At 52.5% G+C, this 22,067-nt stretch overlaps 1 protein-coding gene across 3 annotated transcripts; it reads right to left on the bottom strand.

Moving 5' to 3' along the window:
- Nucleotides 1-447: 447 nt before the first annotated feature.
- LOC101064681 (neural cell adhesion molecule L1-like) lies at nucleotides 448-17,787 on the bottom strand. Of its 3 annotated transcripts, XM_029834346.1 has the most exons (29): nucleotides 17,654-17,787; nucleotides 10,185-10,453; nucleotides 9,918-9,932; nucleotides 9,470-9,572; nucleotides 9,154-9,320; nucleotides 8,950-9,072; nucleotides 8,598-8,768; nucleotides 8,346-8,460; nucleotides 7,809-7,993; nucleotides 7,605-7,736; nucleotides 7,376-7,519; nucleotides 7,171-7,282; nucleotides 6,788-6,951; nucleotides 6,487-6,646; nucleotides 6,256-6,383; nucleotides 6,036-6,137; nucleotides 5,724-5,930; nucleotides 5,570-5,640; nucleotides 5,273-5,498; nucleotides 4,667-4,773; nucleotides 4,130-4,379; nucleotides 3,897-4,019; nucleotides 3,389-3,559; nucleotides 3,203-3,316; nucleotides 2,943-3,092; nucleotides 2,736-2,867; nucleotides 2,591-2,663; nucleotides 2,477-2,488; nucleotides 448-2,330 (listed from the first exon to the last, which is right to left on the bottom strand). In XM_029834346.1, the coding sequence occupies exons 2-29, from the start codon at nucleotides 10,324-10,326 to the stop codon at nucleotides 2,072-2,074; spliced, it is 3,858 nt and encodes a 1,285-aa protein (XP_029690206.1). In that variant the 5' UTR covers nucleotides 10,327-10,453; nucleotides 17,654-17,787; the 3' UTR covers nucleotides 448-2,071. The 3 variants fall into 3 exon arrangements, with proteins under 3 accessions (XP_029690206.1, XP_029690207.1, XP_029690208.1); XM_029834347.1 differs by lacking the exon at nucleotides 2,477-2,488; XM_029834348.1 differs by lacking the exon at nucleotides 9,918-9,932.
- Between the last annotated feature and the right edge of the window lie 4,280 nt (nucleotides 17,788-22,067).

The raw sequence follows: 22,067 nt of genomic DNA, 5'->3' as shown, positions 1-22,067 counted from the left end.
TTTGTTGTTGTGAGCCACTGTGCACGTGACCGCAGCATGCAGGGAGGCTCTCTGCCTGTGTGTGCGTGTGTGTGTGTGTGTGTGCAAATGAAGGACCGACCAGTAAAGTCCTTCAGAACATCATCAGCATGACAGAGGAGACGCCAGTGGCCACACCCAGTGACACCCGGCAACAGCAGGTGACACCCGGCAACAGCATCCAGCTCTGCTCCCATCAAGGGTGGAGCCAGCAGGTGAGACGTCTTCTCCACCTTGATTGGTTCTTTTCAGTCATGTTTAGAGAAGGTGTGACGGTTAAACCAGGCAGGTCTGAGTGTGTGTGTGTTCATGCGTGAACAGTCAGGACGCACATCTGTCAGAACGCACACCTGTCAGAACACACACCTGTCAGGACGCACATCTGTCAGGACGCACACCTGGAGACAAACAGTTGACAGACCAGCTGAGGACGTTCACCATGTTCTAGTTTATTAGTTGGTAGTTTGTGGTTAGTTTGTTGGCTACAGAACACAGCGCACAATGCAACAAGCAGGCAAAACATCTGCAGCAGTCTCTCTCCCTCTCTCTCTCTCTCTCTCTCTCTCACACACACACACACACACACACACACACACACACACTCTTATCTTCTGCTGATCTGATCACATCTGCCATTGATTAAGATGCTGCTGCTCTCGGATAATTTTCAGGATTATTATACGTACAAAAAGGCAGCAAACAATGCAGAATTCAGACTGAGGACCCAGCGGGGCCAGAGTGGACCAGAACGGGGCCAGAGTGGACCAGAACGGGACCAGAGTGGGGCCAGAGTGGACCAGAACGGAGCAGAGGGGCCAGAGCGGGATCAGAGTGGGACCAGAGTTCCATGTGGCGACGCCACAAAAGTAAACATTCTGTGTAGGGAGGTCAGTCTCCTGGCCGCCTGCAGGGCCGCAGAGGCCTCGGAGGACAATCTGTGTTAGTACTAGTGAGGAGACCACTGATGGTCCTCGTCTTCTCCAGGTGACACCAGAAGACGAGCCTTGGGGAAGGGGTGGGACTCCAAAAAGAAACGAAACAGTGGAGGAATAAAAAATTACAATTTCATCGTCTTATAAAAGAAGCAATTGAAATAAAAAAAAGAGACAATCTCAAGGTTCTATTTACATTCAGAGAACGAAGCCTCAAGTTCTCTCAACTCCAGGGGGGCCATGTGTCTGCTACAGAGGACCACCCCCCCACAGAGCTCCACATAGATGTTTCAGCACGTTCCTGCCAGTGATCACAGGCTACGGTGGCCCGGAGGCACCAAACACTCCAAAAACAACCAGACGATTCACAGGGAATCGGCCCCACGCGTCTCCGTGGTGACGGGAGCGTTCTGACTCTGAGGAGCTCTCCGGGCCACCGTAGCACCTTTGACCTGAACCTGGAGGGAGGCTGAAGAAGAAGGGAGGGCGAGGATGATGAGGAAGAGTGAAGCTCTGGCAGAGGAAGGAGAGCAGGCTCAGCTGGACTCTTAAGGCAACAGATCTCTATCCCTGCAGGGACGGGGGACGCGGACAGGTGGACAGGTGTGTTTATGCTAATGTGGTCAAGCAGGACTGCTTTCCTTCCTCTGCACCAGCCGAGTGAGCTTCCTTTTCTAACATTGCCACAAAGCTAACAGCTACAGCTAACAGCTACACCAAACGTTTTCAAGGAGCAACACAGCAGTGCAGGTTTATAGAGCAGCTACATATCCTCTCCCATCACCTTCGACTGGTCTCTTTCACACGTCTCTTCTGGATTGCAATCATGCTGTGGACAAACTGCTGGTTAGTTGCTGCGACTCAGTTAGTTTTATGAATATTAGTCTGGATTCTTCTCAAATAATCTGAGCTAATGTGAAAGGCGAAATGTAACCAAGCAAAACTGAAGCCAAGCAGCTGGTGCATCCATCTCTTCCTCCATCCCTCCGTTCCTCACCTGTGTGTGTGTGTGTGTGTGTGTGTGTGCGTGCGTGTGTGTGTGTGTGCGTGTGCGTGTGTGTGTGTTACAGGCAGTGGAATCAGGAGTGGTACGTCCCTTTGTGTTTCATGTGCATGTGGGTCTAGCTGGGCCGGTTGAGGATGCTGGACATGGACGGGGCAATGGGGGGTGGGGGGACAGGGTTGACGGGCGAGGTGGGTCCAGAGCTCTCGTTGCCGTGGGGAACAGGCCCCCGGCCGCTGTACTGGCCGATGAAGGACCCGTCTTCGTTGAACTGGATGTCCATGCTGTCGCCGTACTCGGCCAGCGAGTCGTCGCTGCCCAGCTTGCTGTCCCCACAGATGGACGGCTGGCTGTCCGAGCGTTTCTCGTCCCCGTCGCTGAGGAGGACAATCAGCCTGTTATTCACCTTAATCCCAGCAAACCGGTGAAGAAACTGGTGAAGAAACTGGTGAAATCAGCGTGTTGGACTATGAGACCGAGGCTGTGGTGGGACAGGAAGTAAGACATGCAGGTAAGTCCTCACCTCTCCAGAGATCTGCAGGGCAGCATTAAGGACAGAAGAAGGGCAGACTCAGGTGTGCAACAGACCTCTATGTTCCCCTCCTCCATCACCAGATCACAGATCACTGTGACTCACCTGTACTCTCCAAAGGTTTCGTCCTTCATTGGCCGAGCTTCAGAGTCCACGTCCTTCTCTTCTTTGTCCTTCACTGAAGGGACAAACGTCACCGTGACTCCTCTGTGCATGTGTGTGCGCACGCATATGTGTGTTGTTGACTCACCTGCATATTTGCCTCCTTTGCTGCGTTTGATGAGACAGAGGATGAGCAATATGAGGATCAGCAGCAGGATGGCGCTGATGAGTCCAATCAGCCAACCGCGCGCAGCGAAACCAGTGGGCATCTCTGACGGTACTGGAAGACACACAGGTGAGGTCACACTGGTCCTGGTCCACCTGTAGGACAGTTCTCAGCGTGGTCCACACCCACCTGGGCCCACAGTCTGGACAAAGTTCTCCCAGCGAGTGTCGTTGTTGTGGATGATCTTCAGGTGGTAGTGAGTTCCTGGCTGGAGGCCCGTCAGCGAGTAGAAGCCTTGTGTGGAATTCACAACTTCTGACCTCTCCCAGTCAGCCCCAGCTGCAACACACACACACACACACACACACACACACACACACACACACAGAGGATCAGGACGCTTGTCTCTGAGGGTTGTCCCACAGGCTGAGGGATGAGGACAAACTCACGGCTCTTCCTCAGGTACTCAACGTGGAATCCGTGGTTCCTGTTTCGCTCTTCGGGCACCCAGCTGAGATTAAAGGAGGTGGTTCCAGTAACTATGGTGACATTTGATGGAGGAACTGGAAGGAACCGGAACACAAAGGGGAAGATGAAGACGGAGTAAAAATGTCTCGGAAACAATCAAGTCGCACCTCCTTCCAGCATGGTGGCGCCCCTGAGTTGGATGGGTGGGCCCTCCCCGGCGGCAGTGTAGGCGATCACCTTGAAGATGTAGTAGCTGTTGGGGTCCAGGTGGTGCAGCTCAAAGTGGGTGACGCTGGGGTCGCTGATCATCTGCAGCAGACTCTCGCTGTTGGCCCCCTCTGCTCCACACACACACACACACACACACACACACACACACAGTGGTACCACCAACAGCGAATCATCACAATGATGCGTGGAACAACAGGGTTGTCCACAAAGGGCACCTTAGTGTGCGCTCCTCTCTCAGGAAGGTGGAGAACACAACTGCTCCAGCAGATGGCGCTACAACCCTCCCAAAACAGACGCACAATTTTATAGTGGATTTTTAAATCAACTGTAAGTGTGAATAAAACAACGTGGCCTGGTGGAACCCATCCAGATCTTTCCTGTGTCTCCTTTATACGTGGGGAAAACCCCATTTGATTACAGCGTCTCCGCGGTGACAGCTGTTACCTTGTTTGTGCTGGATCACATATCCCAGCAGGATACCGTTGGCTTCGGTGGGAGGAGCCCAGTAGAGGATCACTGAAGTCTCTGATGGACTCTGCAATCTGAGCGATGCAGGAGGGCCAGGAGCTGCACACACACACACACACACACACACACACACACACACACACACACACACACGGTTGAGCATATCTATAAATGACACCAACACACTCTACAGGGGGAGATCATCTCACCTCCCTCTGGAGTGCTGAAGCGATGCGGGTCTGAATGAGGCCCCTCTCCTTTGCTGTTGTAGGCGGTGACGGACAGCTCATAAAGGGAGAACAGCCTCAGTCCCGTCACCTCCGCTGAGGTCTCTCTGACCACCACCAAGCGGCGCTCCTTCCCTCGCTTGGAACGCTCGTCTCTGTCCTCCTCCTGGTGCAGCTTCTCCAGGGACCTCCGGTGGCGCTCGGTGGGTGGACCGAGCCTCAAGATGTGGATCTGAGAGATAGATAATGTCCACTTTTAGGTCCAAAGCATTCATAGTTTGGCATGTCACCACCGTCTCAGCCAGTGACACTGCTAAACAGCTCAACGCCATTATGTTCACCACCGGTGATTTGGAATTTCTTGCTGCGTAAGAGGGCGGCAGCATTTCCGAGACCTCTTTTCTCACGTCTCTGCTGTCTCTGCTACTGATTTAGAGCAGATGCGTGATGTAAAGCGGACCTCTTCAGTGCACCGGAGACGCAGCTGCCTCCATGGTGTTTGTTGTGTGTCAGAGCTACCTTGTAACCCAGCAGCAGACCGCGGACGTCCTGGGCTGCGTCCCATTTGACCGTGACCGTGCTGTTGATCACAGTTGTTTTAACTCCAGTCGGAGGCTCAGCGGGTTCTAGCAGAGAAGAGATGATTAAAGAAATCAAAAGTTACTCAACGGAAATCCTAAACGTCTTCAGAGATGCTAGTGCTATTGCTAGCGCAGGCAGCGGCGGGATAAAAGCAAAACTCCCAAAACTGTGTGGGCTGATGATTGGCTAGCATGGAGTTGTGTCCATCGGTCCAGAAAGAACGTGACTCTTGACCTGAAGACCTTTTAGCTTCAGCCGGCACACAGCCAGTCTCTGTTTCCATTCCAAAAAAACCCCAGCGCGCAGTAAAAACCAGTGCCTCCAGTGGGAGACGTCAGATGAATGTGCAGCTATGTTAAGACATTTGGTTGTAAACTGCCTCGTTCTGGTCGGATCCAGATCCTGGTCTCATTAAAGACAGGCCTGGAATGTAGTCTGGAAACGAACAGGACCTTAGCACCGTGCTGGTTGGGTCTCTGTTTACCATAGTTGAGTTTTCTGGTTTTCAAACACAAAGACTAATCTTAGAGAAAGGACACCTACTGTCCTCCCCCGAGTGTCCAATCTCGGGTTCTGGTGCCGGTCCGGATCCCAGGGAGTTGACAGCCTTGACTTTAATCTCAAATGGGGTGTATGTTCCAGTGTTTTGGACTAAAAACGGAGGAGACTTCACTTCGGCGGAGTTCCAGCGCGCGTCCCTCTTCCTGGCCTCCCGCCATGACACCTCGTAGAGGAAGCCGTGGCCGTTGTGGTACATCTTGTCCATCTCCTGCGAAAAAAAAGCATTTGGTGAAGAGCAGCGACACCAGCATCAGAGTAGTATGCAGGCGAAACACTCACATCCCAGGTGATGACCAGACTGTCTGGGTCTGCGGACTCGCTGCGGACACCCGTGGGGTTCCGATCAGGGACTGGAGGAAGATGAAACAAAGGCCTTAGTGTGGTCTCCTCGGGGAGCACGATTCAGGTTCAGGTTGGGTTCATGAGCAGATACCGGCTGGTGAGGTTCTGTAGGTGTCCGAGGGCTCGCTGGGGTCACTGCGGCCCACCTCGTTGACGGCGATGACCCGGAAGCGGTACGTGCAGAAAGGGCGCAGGCTGAGCTGCACGTGTTGCACGTCGGCCGGCACTTTCTTCATCTCCTCCCACTTCCACTTCTTCCCCTCTGTGTGCTGCTCCTCACGGAATTCCACAATGAAATCTGGCACGAATCAAAACCCGTGAGATTATCGGTGTTGCCAGGCAGCGTTCAGACCAGACGGCTTATACGGTACACGTTTACACGTGCTAGGCTAGAGTTCTGTACCGATCATCGGGCTGTTGTGGGCGGAACCTGGGGTCCAGTTGAGGGTCAGGTTGTGGTCCGTAACTTCAGCCAAAGACAGATATTTGGGAGGGTCCGGTCGGTCTGAGGGTCCAAAATAAAAGCAGCGAGAGATGAGCTATCTTTGAGGGGACATCTGTTCGTTTAGAGGTTAGCATATCTCAGATGGGCCTCAAGTAGATGTGTGTTTTAACAGACGTACCCACGACGGTGATGGACCCCATGGCTTTGACGTGGTCCAGGAGGGAGATGACCTCACAGGAATACTGAGCACTGTCGTTGAACTGGATGTTGGACACTTTCAAGGTGCCGTCCTCGAAGACAGAGTACCTTCAGAGGGACACGGCAGCATCTCAGTGAACGTCTTCACAGGTAAAGATTAAAGTCAGGAGGAGCATGTGCTCATGTCTCCTCAGTGGGTTTCTGGTCTTACTTGTTGGCCGTTTCAGATCCCATCAGTTTGTGTCCATCTCTCCTCCAGACGACCTGGGCCGGAGGCAGCCGAGGGTCCGTGTAGAATCCACAGGTCAGCAGGGCGTTGGTCCCTCGGAGGAATCGGAGGTTCTGAGGGGGCGCCGGTATGACCGTCCGGTCTGACAACAACAGCCAACATCAGCCTTCCTGCCACCATATGACCACCCCTGCACTTTCCCTCCGTTACGTGTTAATGTGTGTGTGTGTGTGTGTGTGTGTGTGTGTGTGTGTGTGTGTGTGTGTGTGTGACAGGGACTGACTGTAGACTTCCAGGTGAGCGTTGATGGAGACGTTGTTGTTGTGTTTCACAGAGCAGCTGTAAACTCCGGCGTCATCGTGGTCGACCTCAGATATCACCAGTGTCCCGTTAGTCATCAGAGAGACACGAGGGTCCGAGAGCAACGGGAGTCTGTCCTCACCCTCCCTAAACACACACACACACACACACACACACACACACACACACACACACACACACACACAGATCAAAGATTTGTGTCTTTCTTGTATGATAACAACTGCAGTTGTAATTTGACAGCAGTATTGGGTCTTTACAGGTCTCGCTGCCTCCCCGCGGTTTTTACTGGCTCCGTGTGTCTTACCTGTACCACAGGAGGCGATACAGCACACGTGTGTGTCTCACCATGTAATGTGTGGTCGTGGGGAGCCGAAGACTTCACAGTCCATCAAGATGTTCCTTCCCTCTGTGACTCTGTACAGCAGCCCGTCAGAGGTCAGAATCTGAGGGGGCAGTTCTGACACACACAGACCACATCAGTCCACATGGTAGGGTCAAAGGTGAATTACCCCCCACTCACACAAGCAGATAGGCTGTGGTACCCACTTACCGACCACATGGAGGAAGGTGTTGAGGAGGGCGGAGCCATGTTTGTTTGTTGCCTCGCACTGATAAACCGCCGTGTCAGCAAACACCACATCCCTCAGGATGAGCACGCCACCAGACACGCTGCGCCGAGGCTCTTCCTCCACCTCTGCACCGAAGTTAAGGGGAACGAAGGGGTGTTAAAGGAGCAGGTCCGTCATCCATTCATCCAGGTGCAATCTGGGCATTTGTACCTGTGATGTTCCGACCGTTGATGCTCCAGGTGATGGATGGCGTAGGGATGCCTTCAGCCTGACAGTCCAGGCGGACAGTTTCTCCAGGGGAGTACAGCTGACTGGCCGGCTTCTTGACCCAGTAGGGGGCCGCTGGGACCAGAACACAACACTGTTGATTCATGGTTATGGTCCCATTATTCCATCTGAAGCGGACATGCTGACCTTCCACAGTCACGGTGAAGGAGTGCGTGGTGAAGCCATGGCTGTTCCACGCCTTGCACTCGTACTCGCCGTCATCGTTCAGGCCGATGCTCTCGAAGTGGAACCAGCGGTTGTGCTTGTCCAGCTGTCCGCTGGTCTCCCCCAGTCTCCCATCCTTCTTCTTCCACTCCACCTTGGGTGTGGGTCTGTGGAGAAGGAGCATGAGAGCTATGAAACCTGACAGGAAATTATAGTGTTCCACACATTAGCATCATTCGGGCTACTCTCAGCCCTTCTACCCGATGGTGGAGCGGCCTCCAGAGCTCTGTCAGAGCAGGGGCCACCCTCTCTGCTCTTCTAAGAGCTCCTGCTTCTCCTCCCCTCTTTATATCCCTCTCCACAGCTCTGCTCCGGTAGTTGGGAGTTGTTCCAGGTAGTTTAGGACTGTTAACTACTATTTTATTCACACTGGTCACCTGGTGGCTTGTTTGTCAGTCGCTTTGGGCAAAAGCATCTGTGAAATGACACATAGAAACACATAGAAACTGAGGTCCTTACAGGCCTTTAGGTATACACTCCAGGGTGACCTTGTGGCCCCTGAGGGCCAGCACAGAGCTGTGGGGACCAGTGTGTTTGAAGAAGTGAGGTTTTCTAGCTTGAGCCACGTCATTACCTGGATGGAGGGAGAGAAGGAGAGAGAGCAAGGGATCGTGAAGATCCTGAAGTCAGCGTTTCTGGTGATTTATTCAACAGTTCAAAGGTTTGTGGGTCCAATTCTGCTGAGACTTGGTGGCTCTTGCGTTTACTCACTGGGCACCACCGTCAACGAGATGACACTCTCGGTCAGGATGGTCCTGGCAGCCAAGTACTGAGCGTTGCACATGTAGTCCGTCCTGCTGTCGTTCCTCAGGAGGTTGGAGAAGTAGAGTTTCCCGTCCAGACCGACCAGCACCCTCTCGCTCTGGCTGATGTGCACCATCACTGCCAACAGAACATAAAGGGAATAAAGACGGAGAGACTGGGTTCCTCAGCTCAGCCAAACCCCCGAGGAAGCAGATGAACAGGAAGGAGGAGCTACAGAGAGCTCTACAGTCATTAATCTGAGTAGTGCACGTTGTCCCAAACCACCAAGGGATGGAGGGATGCCAGAGGTCACACTCACATTTGTCCATCCAGTGGATGACTGGAGGAGTGGAACTTTCTGGAGGGTTGCAGGACAAGATGATGCTCTCTCCCTCGTAAGACTCCTTATGGACCTGCTGCTGTTTGGGGAGCACCGGCTGAGCTGAAACACAGGGTCCACCATCGTCATCACCTTCATCAGGTCAAGCCAACCGACCTCAGCCCTGACTCATGTCAGACCCACCCTCTACGATGACCTGCACACTCTGCGTCATGGCAGTGCCGTAGTCGTTGGAGGCGTAACAGCGATAGTGGCCTTCAAACTGCTGCAGAGGCTCCTCTTCCTCAGCCTTCAGCGTCCCCAAATGAAGACCCGACCGTATCAGCACTCCGTCTTTCATCCAGTGGAACCTGCAGCAGACATGGAACACGCCACTGTGAGCATTCAATTCCTGTTCAGGCGGAAGTTCAGAAGAAGGAGACCGAGACCAGAGGTTCTCATCCAGAGGTGTGAGGGAGGTGGAGGACAGAGGTGTGACTGTGGGTCTGTGTGGACCTACGTGGGTGGGGGGTTACCCTTGGCCTTGCAGGGCAGATGGATGTCCACTGGAGAAAAGGCTGTGATGGACTCGGGCACCTCAGAGAGCACCGGAGGCTGGGACACTGAACACAAACACAGAAGTTAGCCGCTGCACGTGCATCTGCACGCTTCCACACAGAGTCCACCTGACTTTCATCGCTATCATACAGGACATAGACATGTCCTGGTTCCATCCAGCTGCTCCTGAGCTAACCACTTCCTGCTGAACTGTCCGCCGTTAGCAGACTGTCCACCCAGCGGCTAAGCTAACCTCACCCGCTTAGTAACACACGTCTTTGGAACACACGCTTTTATTTAAAGCCATCATTCCAAATGTAAATCAGATTATTATTCCAGAATGAACTTTGATCTTTGGTCTGAGGTAATGAGGTCATGGAGAACCTCCAGCATCACTGAGAGGAACTTACTGTTGCCCGCTTTGTCTGTTAGTCCAGAGGGAAGCATCAGAGAGAAACAGAGACACAGACAGAGTTAGTGGAACGATCTGATCCCTCAGCCTCCCCACCCTCCCTGTCTCAGCTCACACTCCTAGGCCGACCTCTGACCTCTGAGAACCAGTTCAGACCAGTCTACCAGCTTCATGTGCACCGTGTCACTGCCCCCTGCTGGTTGTCCCAACCCTCCTGTCCGTGGCTGCATGTGCACCGGACATGTGTGATGGACGCAATACTCACAGTGTTTGGGGATTTGGATGGCTCCCAGAGCAAGAGGAGGTGTTGTGATGAGGAAGGTGAGGGGGGAGAGGAGGAGGAGGAGGGGGAGGCCAGGGGCAGACAGCCCCCTAGAGCTTCTCCACCAGCGCTGTGACACACACATCTTTCAATGTCCCATGAAAAGAGATGCGGGACGCCCACACGCTCATCAACTCACAAAACAATAATCAAAACACACGCGTCCAAACACAGTCCTGGTCCTGGTCCTGGTCCTGATCCTGGTCCTGGTCCTGAGGAGGAGAACAAAGGCTTCATTTAATCACACATCAGTGTGTGTGTGTGTGTGTGTGTGTGTGTGTGTGTGTGTGTGTGTGTGTGTGATAAAGATCGCAACATCAGATCAGCAGGAAACATCTCTGCTAATAAGCTAACAAAGACAAATCTTGTGGGTTTCATCCGAACATCTTCTCCTTTGTCTCAGGTTGCTGACTGAACACTGACCCCTGACAGCGGGGGTGTGTGTGAGTGGGGGTGCAGGGGTGTGTGTATTTGTGTGTGTGTGTGTGTGTTGGGGGGGGCAGCAGATGGATCAGGCCTCTCCACCCTCCTCTTTGTTCTTTTCATCCTCCACAGGCCCAAACCTGCAGTGAGCTGGCTGTTTCTCTTCATCTGGAGGAGGGATTAATGCTCTGGCTTTATCTTCAAGCTCGTCACGTCCTGATCAAATCCTCTTTGAACTTCAGGAAAACTCCTAAAATAACTGCCTGCTACTCCAAAGACTCCAGAGCTCCTTTTATGGAAATCATGTCGGTCTTGCTGATCCTTTTGCTACCAATTAGCCACACTTTAATCTTTATAAGAAAAACTGTAGCAGAAATATTTGAAACACGAGCTGCTGTTGCCAGTCAGGACAAACTTGTGATGTTGGACAGGTTTGTCCTGTCCAACATCACATGTTGACAAACCTGTCCAACCTGTCCAAGGACTGAAAAACCAGTATTACCCTGTCATGAAATCATCAAACTAACCTGCTTTCTAATCTTTACATCACAGGCTGGGAAATGAGGATTGACAGCTGGCTAATGTTGACCCCACCCCCCCATATGAAATAATCACACAAACTGTCCTCATGCTACACACACACACACACACACACTCACACATTGGAAACATACATAACCCCTAGACCCCTATTTTAGCTCTATTGTTGTCAGATCTCCAATGATGGAGTCTACCGACCCCCCCCCCCCCCCCCCCCCAATACCCCCCCTTACACACACACACACACACACACGTACATGGCCTGCCCTGCATCACGGTCACTTAAACACACACCTGCCCCGCAGCCCTCAGGGCTGATGTTTCCTGCCAAGCTTATTCACAAATAAATGATCCAATCTGAAATGTGTGTGTGTGTGTGTGGGGGGGGGGTAATAACTGGTGGTAGGTCCTCCCTCAAATGTCAAGACAGCAGACAGACAGAGTGAATGATGGGTAATAAAAATGTGCCAGCATGCTGCAGTAGCAACGATAACATCCAGCCTCCAAATGGAAATTAACTTCCTGATTTAAATACTCATCAACCTCCTGCCGACTGGGCTGGTTAACCAGGAGGGGGGGTGGAGGGGTAGGGGGGGTCGTGGGGGTGGGGGTGGGTGGGGTCGGGCCCTCATTAAAATTGAGGTCTTCATCTGAAGATGGTGGGTTTTCAAACCTGGAGTGTTTCTCTTGACCTCTTTGTGAGTCGGAGGATGAGTCAGGAATTTATCCTCACAACCGAGTCTCCATGGCAACCGTAAATAATTCACAGCCTCCAAGAAAGTCTGAATATTGTATCTGAGTGTTTGCTGTAGACTGAGAGACGGACGGATGGACAAGACTCATGTTAATCAAAATTAAGCCGTTAAGAGGTGTGTGTGTGTGTGTGTGTATGTGTGTGTGTGTGTGTGTGTGTCTGTGTGTCTGGTAGGTGGATGAACAGTGGGCGACAGAGCAAGAAATTATTCATTGATAGATTCCGATTTGCACAAAAGAGCAAGTGTGGAAAAATAGATTAAACCAGGAGGTACCCCCCCCCCCCCACAAAAGAAAAACCATATACATGCACACACACACTGCCATTCACACATATTTACACACACTCGCAATCGAATGTGTGACCATGTTCTATTCACAAATATATGTGTGATGAATAATAAATTGAAGTGGATTTAGGTCACAGAGGCAACTGGGACAGACTTCTCACGGAGTGTGTGTGTGTGTGTGTGAGTGTGTGTGTGTGTGTGTGTGAGTGTGTGTGTGTGTGTGTGTGTGTGTGAGTGTGAGTGTGTGAGTGAGCAGACCAGAACAGTGCAGATGTTCTTCATATTGGGTTCACCAATATGTGAAAGAAATGTCACTTTAATAAAGCAGTTTAGAGGTAGACACACACACACACACACACACACACACACACACACCTTTGTGTCTAACAGGGAGTCCCTGTGGACCTGAAGAAGTCAATAAAAGCACGAGGGTTCTGACCCCAGAACAAAGGCTCAGCTGAGGCTCCTCCTACTTCCTGTCTTCTGTGCTTTTATTTTGGCGGTGTCTCTTTCCTGTCATTAGCTCCACTCAGCAGCTTCGTTTCAGGCTGCAACCCTCTGCTGCCTCATCAGCTACACCCGCCAAAGAGAGGCAGCTCTGAGGAGAGGAGCGTCACGGCGGGCTGGTGACGGTGGGGTCGCCATGACAGTGCCGCTGCCCCCCGGATACGGCCTGCAACGTCCCACGGAATCAGCCAGTACAACCAGAACAGGCACACACACACAGCTCTGCCAACATGACAAACGAGGCGGCGGTGGCGGTGGCGGCGGCGGTGCAGGAGCCCATAAACCTGTCATTAGTGATGGTATGTTCATGGACAAACAGCCGCCGTCACGCTGGGTGGCTCCTCAGCCCAGCTGGGGTCCATTAGATTTTGCAGTGGGAGCGAGTGGCACCAGCTGTGAGGGGCCACGGTGTGATAGCGTGCTGAGGGCGGTAAACACGAGCGCACGTACGAGCCCAGGAGCCGTAGATCAGCACACGGAGCACAGGAAGCTGAATCAGGAGGTCTACACTGGGACGGCGGTGACGTCATGTGACTGACGGGTCACATGTATGTTGAAGGAGTGGGGCTAGGGGGCGGGGCTTTGACTGCTGGACACGTTTACGTCCAGTAGGACATCCAGATGTGCGTCCCCACCAGCGTTCTGCCACAGCTGTGGATGGTCAGATGGTTGACTGTGACCTGGACCAATGAAGGCATCACAGTGGGCGTGGCCTCCTGTGTCATTGCTCCAATGAAGGCCACCATCATCATCCTCCTCCTGTTCCTGCCTACACACCTCCAGGACCCGCCACAATCAGGCCCACCACAGCCCAGAGGCTCATCTGATCCCAGCTGGCAGTGACAGGAACCTTTGCTTTAGCTTTGATGTGGTTCCTGCTCAGATCGCCACTTCTGTTTGGAGTTGTATATCGGCCCCCTGCTGGGCCACATTCAGAGTTCCTGTCTGAGCTCTCTGATTTCTTATCTGACTTGGTCCTTAGAACGGACAAAGTCATTATCATTGGAGACTTTAATATCCATGTCGACGTTGTAAATGACAGCTTTAGAAATGGCTTCATTTCATTACTTGAGTCAGTTGGTTTCCTCCAGCAGATAAACCAACCAACTCATAGCTTTAACCACACCCTAGATCTAGTTCTGACTTATGGTGTTGAGGTAGAACATGTGTCAGTGTTCCTTCAGAACCCAGTCCTGTCAAGGCTGCCGGGTCCGGAAACATGATCCCCTGACAGGCCTCTGTCACCCCACTGGGTCATGGTTTCCTCTCCTCTCCTCTCCTCTCCTCTCCTCTCCTCTCCTCTCCTCTCCTCTCCTCTCCTCTCCTCTCATCTCCTCTCCTCTCCTCTCCTCTCCTCTCCTCTCCTCTCTCTCTACCCAGCCGGCCATCAGCAGGAGGGTCCCCCTACATGAGCCTGGTCCTGCTCAAGGTTTCTTCCTGTTAAAGGGGAGTTTTTCCTTGCCACTGTTGCTTGTCTGGGGTTAGGCCCTGGGATTCTGGAAAGCGCCTTGAAACAATTTTGATTGTATAAGACGCTATATAAATAAAGATTGATTGATTGATTGAGATCAAAGCCCACCGGGTGAAGGTTCGCCGGAGGAACAACCGAGACGGAGGAAAGACGAGGAGAGTTCTGATGACATCACCTCCTTTGGTGGATGTCTGAGCCCTTCAGGCCACCGTACTCTAGAATCTGGATTCATTTTCAGATCAATAGAGCAGCGCATTTAACACAGCAGGAGAGAGCGCACCCCCCTCACACACACACACACACACACGCACGCGCACACACACACACACACACACACACACACACACACTCTCTCTGAGAAAAGGAAGGAAGCTCTGATGTTTGTCCTTTAACAGCCATTTGTACTACTTGTGTACACACAGACTGTCCTCTCTGCCATCCCTTCCCATCATCCCCTCCCCGTCGCCATGGCAACCCCCTGACTCCAGCAGCACAATTATATTTCCCTCCCCCCGCTCCACCCTCCTTCCTCTTCCTCCCATCCCCCTCTCGTCTCCACACCTCTCTTTGATGCCACTCCCTACACCCCCCACCTCCATTAGAATATGCACGTAGTCTCTTCCTCACACACACACACACACACACACACACACACACACACCCACACACACACGGATCGGATGGAGCTTGGGTTGACTTCCAGCAGATATGGGTGACAGTGAGAGCTGGAGACCCACGTTGCTGCAGGAGCTTTGACCGTGGTTGAGGACCAAACCTTGGGTACCAGAGGCTCTCTGGGAGTTCCTGAAGGGCCTTTCAGGTTCTTCTCCTCAGCAGAAGGTTCTGGACTCACCAGCCAGCTGAGAGCACCTCAAACATTATAGATTCTAACTGGCAACATCAGGAAACTCAAACTTGCTGATTGAGTGAAGGACCAGCCTGGTTCCAGCAGTCCTCATGGTCCTCGTCTTCACCGTACAGTTGTAGTTCAGGTCAGCTCATTTCACCTATAGAAGACGTCTGTGGATGAGTGTGAGTGGACATTTATCTGTCCTGGTCCTCTTGGCATCCAGACTGTCCCGTTCCACCCGCAGCAGTGAGAAAAACAGCCAGATCAAAGCAGAAACAGGCGGAATTTGCCTTTCATCTTGTGTTCCTCCTCTGCCTGTTGGACAGATGCTGATGTGACAGATGTGGTCACATGTGAGTCACCTGTGAGTCACATGAACGTTACAGGAGGACTTCCTGACAACAGCTCTGTTGGCATGTGTGTGAGCGTGTGAGTGTGTGTGAGTGTGTGTGTGTGTGTGTGTGTGTCTGTGTGTGTCAAGTTAAGGCCACTGAAGTCAGATTAGCTGTTTCTGAGGAGATTAAAACACAAACACATGGGGGCTGTTAAAACCCTCCTACAATCTCTAATCCACCCTAATGGGTGCCCCCCCTCACATACACACACACAACACGCACACACACACGCACACACACCACGGAAGGGAACACAGAACAACTGACAGAAGAAGAAAAAGGGGAATTTTGTGGTTTTCTGAGCACAAAGGCTCCATTCTTGGAGGGGGGGTGGAAGATGCCAGGCAGACAGGAAGGAGGAAGATGAATGATGATGATGATATGATGATGATGATGATGATGGAGGGAAGGAAACGAGAGATGGACCCCACTGATTGGATCAGAGAGATGGACAAGAGCAAAAGTCAGACTTTAATCTGGTTTTCCCGAGCAGACGTGGCTCAGACCTTCCAGCCTGGCTCCGGTGTGGGGTCTCAGACCTCCTCCTGGGACGTCTTGGCCTGTACTGGGGGTGACGGGCGACCAGAACCAGAGGAACCGGCTCTGATGGCAACGGCAGCCATGGCAGGAACTCCTGATCTGTGTAATCCAGCCAGATAATGAAGACCGGTGACTTCCGGAGTCCGCCCATGTCCACCAAGGCATGCAGGGTTCTGGTCTTGTGCTGTGACCCAGACCCAGAACCTGAGAAAGGCTCTGATCTGACTCTGTCTGTGGCCCTGACTCAGGCTGCTTCTGTGGATCTGGATCTGAAATCCAGAGGCACCATGACTCACAGAGACAAACGGTTGCCATAGATAGGGAGCTGACAACAGCTCAGATTAGAATCCTCCAACTCTAAACAGAGCAGGTTTCACCTTTACAGCTGGTTCCTGGGCCTAAAACCATCTGGACCAGGGCTGCTGGTCCAAGGTTAACAGAGTTTAAACAGCACCACGTTCCCAACAGCCCAAACAAGTCCGACACCACAACTGTGGGTGTTCTGGAGGTTCTGGGTGAGGTTGTGTTCTGGTGTCTGTGCTGGTGTGGAGATGATGAATCTCATCAATCTGGTGTCTGTAAAACTGAAGCAGCAGATTGGTTCCTGTCTGCTTTTCTTCTGCCAAATGTAAAAAATTTGGACTGAATTATTCCTCCTACGCCAGATCCCCCTCCTCCTACTCCTCCTCCTCTTCCTCCTCCCCTCTCCTCCTCCCCTCTCCTCCTTCCTTCTACTCCTCCTCCTCCCCTCTCCTCCTTCCTTCTACTCCTCCTCCTCCTCCTCCCCGTCCTCCTCTCTGGTTCTGGCCTAATTTGACCTGATTCCTGAGTCGTCACAGGGGGGGAACCCCACCGAGCAAACGACAGACGGGGAGACGGACGTTAGCGTGGTGTGTTGATGTTGCTACGAGTGAAAGGAGGCATTCAGGAGTAAACAGGAGGAACAGAGGGAGGAACGACGGAGGGCTTTCTTCACCTTCTTCTCATCAGAGCAAACATTCACCAACCACCAACATTTCTGTAGGTTTCTGTAGGGGGGAGGGGGTTACCAGAGAAACCATCAGAGCTAGGGAGAACCATCAGAGCTCTGGAGAACCATCAGAGCTCCGGAGAACCATCAGAGCTAGAGAGAACCATCAGAGCTAGGGAGAACCACCAGTCCTCCAGAAAACCACCAGTCCTCCAGAGAACCATCAGAGCTAGGGAGAACCACCAGTCCTCCAGAGAACCATTAGTGCTCCAGAGAACCATCAGAGCTCTGAAGAACCATCAGAGCTAGAGAGAACCATCAGTCCTCCAGAGAACCACCAGTCCTCAGAGAACCACCAGTCCTCCAGAGAACCATCAGAGCTAGGGAGAACCACCAGTCCTCCAGAGAACCATCAGTGCTCCAGAGAACCATCAGAGATATGGAAGAAGAGAGAACAGCAGCGTTTATGGACCCTTCATTTATGATTCAACAAAACAGGCGGGTGCAGATGAGGAGAGTCAGTCAGACACTCCCTGAAGACTGATCTGATTACACACACACACACACACACACACACACACACACACACACACACACGCACACACACCACACACACCAACACACACACACACCCCAGCAGCAGGGTGTTGGGAGGCTGTTGTCTCCATCTTACCTCTGTTGGTGTCACACTCTCTACCTCCACTCCTCCTTTATTTCTTCTCCTTTTTTATTCTTCTCCTCTTTCTTCTTCTTCTCCTCTTTCTTCTCCTCCTCTTTCTTCTTCTCCTCTGGTTTGGTTTCCCAGTCCTGAGTCGTGTCTTTTCTGCTGGTTTTGCACCGATGCTGCAGTGTTTACATGAAACACACCCTGCTGAGCTCTGCCCTCCTGTCCTGCCTGCTACTCTCTGATTGGCTGCTAGCACAGATGACATCAGCCTCCTTCATGTACCCTCCCCTCTCCTCTCCTCTCCTCTCCTCTCCTCTCCTCTCCTCTCCTCTCCTCTCCTCTCCTCTCCTCTCCTCTCCCTCTTCTCCCTTCTCCCCTCTCCTCTCCTCCCTTCTCCCCTCTCATCCTCTCCTCTCCTCTCCTCTCCTCTCCTCTCCTCTCCTCTCCTCTCTCCTCTCCTCTCCTCTCCTCCCCTCCCCTTCCCTCCCCTCCCCTCCTCTCCTCTCCTCTCCTCTCCCCTCCTCTCCTCTCATCCTCTTCCCTCCTCTCCTCTCCTCCTCTTCTCTCCTCTCCTCCCCTCAGTTAGTCCTCAGTCCATTTCCCAATAGCCATCCTGGGCCATATTAGAGGGGAGGAGAAAGAAGGTGTGTGTGTGTGTGTGTGTGTTTGTATGTGTGTGTGTGTGTATTGGGTCGTGGAAATGGAGGACTAGTTGAGGACAGGAGGGGTAAGAAATCAAGAATGACAGATTGGGGGAAAGACTTCAGGTTTAGCAACTCTGGTTAGGGAAGGGGGGGTTAGGTTTAGGACAAAGGGGGGGTTCGGGTCGGGGGTTCGGGTAGGGGCGAACGTGCTTCCGCCACTGTCCCTCGTCAGACCTGAAGCTGGTGTCTGGACTGAATGACTATTTTTCCTCCTGGGTTCTTCTGCAGCAGTCAGACCACAGTGACCCAACACAATCAGTCCACTTCTGGACCACATCTGGGTGGTTTCTCGGTTGGGTCCTTGTCCTCACGCAGACAGAACAAAGTGTGTGTGTGTGTGAAACTATTTGTTATTGTTTGTGGAAGACAGGAAGTGAACAATTGGTTCACACCACCAGCGGGTGGCATCAGAGAGACTCATTTTTACCAGAGTATTTATAAAATCTGCCTCGATGAGAAACATTTATTGTTGTCTTGACCCACAGAAGCCTGTTAGCATGTTGCTAACGACTGAGATCAGCTGATCGAGTTTCCTCCAGCAGCTCCATTATCTCCCCCAACCCTGCCCTCACTCGCTCAAGGATTAATCCACTTAACTTGGAAGACTGTGTGTGTGTGTGTGTATGTGAGTGGTTAAAGAGCAGTGATCGATACAGCAGATGAAGATCATTGTTTCTCCTCTAGAATGTCCTTGTATCATGTCACACACACACACACACACACACACACCACACACACACACACACACACACACACACCACACACACACACACACACACACACTGAGGTTGATCCAGATCCTCAGAAGGTTCCTCCTCTCTCTCATCAACCCTCAACCATCTCAACCTGCTGTCTTCCTCAGCCAAGCTGAATTTATCGTTGCCACATACAGAACTGTCCAGCGGTTTCACACATGTTTCATTTCATTCATGGAGAAGACCCATAATAATATTTATTTATCATCCCGTTGAAACGAGTCTTTCAAATGCACAAGTAATTCTCTCCTCGACCAAGAGAGGGGCGCTGTGTTACACCAGTGAAGATGATCAAATGAACTAATTATAAATCTCTATATCGTCCCTCCGCCCGGGTTCTGGAGCCTGTCCCAGCTGCTTATATCTGACAGGAGAGTCACCATGCATGCAGACCATATTTTAGACAATTATATTTTACTATTGTTGTTTTTTTTATGTTCCAATTTAAATACGCTTTTTGTTCAACTATCACAGCTTTTACCTTTAACAGTTAGTAACAAACAAAAAACAAACACAGCGACAGGTGGCCTGAACAATCCAAAACATCCCAGAATCGTCTTAATTAAAGACAAAATGATCAGATTTGACTTACACAAAAACGAACAAGTGAATGACTGTAGAGGAGCGGGGAGAAAACAGGAGAGGAGGAGAGGAGGAGAGAGGGGAGGAGAGGAGAGGAGAGGAGAGGAGAGGAGAGGAGAGGAGAGGAGAGGAGAGGAGAGGAGAGGAGACCATGACCCAGCAGGGTTTCCAGCATCCTGGTGATCAGGTGATCATGTTTTTTGGACCCGGCAGCCTCGGCCTCTAGCAGCATAGCTAAGATAGTAACCTAATAATTAGATAATTACTTCTATATTATTTTATATAATTATTATATAACCTAATGATTAGACGACCCCCTAAGTATGATAGTTTATCTGTCTATGATAGTAACTGGAACTACAGAATTAGTAACAATAAGCTTTTTCAAAGAGGTAGGTTTTAAGTCTGATCTTAAAAGTGGCGATGGAGTCAGCCTCCCGTACCTGGACAGGGAGCTGGTTCCATAGCAGGGGGGCCTGGCCCCTGCAACGTATAAGTGAGGCCAGCACCTCCGGGGGGGATGGTATCAGTCAAACTGGATGTGACAGCCATTCCTAAGGCCGGACGGAGGAAGGCACGAACATTCGGCCCTGAGGCCCGTTCCCAGGATCTGGCTCGTCTCTCTGGGCTTGAGGGCCGAGAAGGCGGTCTCAAGCCTCCGGTGTTCCAGGCGAAAGGGCGCGAGGTGGAGGTGAGAGCGGAGAGAGGGGCAGCCACTTGACTGACCCTTTGATGAACCGCCGGATGAACCCGGCGAACCCAAGGAACCGGCGAAGCTGAGTGCGGTCGGTGGGGCGTGGCCACTCCTCCACAGCCTGGATCTTGGCCGGATCTGCGCGCACCCGCCCCTCCTCCACAATGTAAGCCGAGATACCCCACTGAGGCGGAGTGGAAGACACACTTCTCGGCTTTGATGAATAGTCGGTTCTCCAAAAGCCGTTGTAGGACCAGGCGAACATGCTGGTGGTGCAGATCAAGATGTCGTCCAAGTAGACCACCACAAAGACGTTGATCATGTCCCGGAGCACATCGTTGACCAACTCCTGGAAGACGGCGGGGGCGTTGGAGAGGCCGAAGGGCATGACCAGGTATTCGAAGTGCCCGAGGTGAGTGTTGAAGGCGGTCTTCCATTCGTCCCCTTTCCTGATCCGCACCAAGTGGTAAGCGTTGCGGAGGTCTAACTTAGTGAACACCCGGGCATGAGTGAGAGGCTCGAACGTGGAACTCATAAGGGGAAGAGGGTACTTGTTCTTAACGGTGATGTTGTTAAGTTTGCGGAAGTCGATGCAGGGCCTCAGGCCGCCATCCTTCTTGGCTACAAAGAAGAAACCTGCAGCTAAGGGGGATGACGATGGTCTTATGATCCCAGAGGCAAGGGATTCAGTGATGTAATTGCGCATCACCTCCTTCTCTGGGATGGAGAGATTGTAAAGTCGACCCGTGGGGTAGGGAGCCCCGGGGAGGAGGTCGATGGGGCAATCATAGGGCCGGTGAGGGGGAAGGGACAGAGCATTGTCCTTACTGAACACTGGGGCTAAATCATTGTAGATAGGGGGAACACCAGTGAGATCCGGGGGATGAGCGCGGGCAGCTTGACGCGCGAGAGAAAAGTCCATCAGGGACTCATCAGCCCCAGAGTCAATGAGAACACTCACCGGAATAGACTCCTTATCCCAGGAGAGTGTTGCGGGGAAGAGGCGGTTTGTTGCTCGGTGGGTTGGGGAATCACAGCTCGGCTCACCAGTACTCCCCCTACTGGTGAGCAGGCCCTTTTGGTCGGACGGGGCAGGCTTGGATGAAGTGGCCGTTGTTTCCGCAGTTCAGGCACAACTGGTCTCGGAGTCTTTGCTCCCGCTCCTGCCGTGAGAGACGGGACCGGCCGATCTGCATGGGTTCCTCTCCGACTCTGGGGGAGGGGTGAGCTGGGGATTGCAAGAGGATGTGAGGAGGCGGGGCGGCAGTGCTGGTAAGGGAGAAGTCAGGGGCAGAGGAAGTGCGGTGGGAGAGTTGGCGGGTAGAACCGCCCGCACGTTGGGCGCGCTCCTGGCGGCGCTCCCGTAGTCGTTCATCCATCTGGAGCGAGAGGGTGATCAGCTCGTTGAGTGACGAGGGGCGGTCCCTCACAATCAGGTCCTTGATTGCCTCACTCAGGCCCCGTCGATAGGCGCTACGGAGCGCGGTCTCGCCCCAGCGGCTCTCTGCAGCCAGGATGCGGAACTCAAGGGTGTACTCCGCAACTGACCGTGACCCCTGCTGGAGAGCGAGCAGACGACTCGCGGCGTCTTCACCGTAGGTGGGGTGCTCGAACCAGCCTTGAACTCCCGTCGAAAGGCGCTGTAGTCTGAGGAGAGCGGGGGTCAGGTCGACGGCAGCTATGGC

Source organism: Takifugu rubripes, chromosome 3 (assembly GCF_901000725.2).
Source record: "Takifugu rubripes chromosome 3, fTakRub1.2, whole genome shotgun sequence".
In the NCBI taxonomy this organism is placed as follows: domain Eukaryota; kingdom Metazoa; phylum Chordata; class Actinopteri; order Tetraodontiformes; family Tetraodontidae; genus Takifugu; species Takifugu rubripes.
The sequence above is the reverse complement of the archived record's forward strand: the minus strand, read 5'-3'. Positions and strand labels throughout refer to the sequence as shown.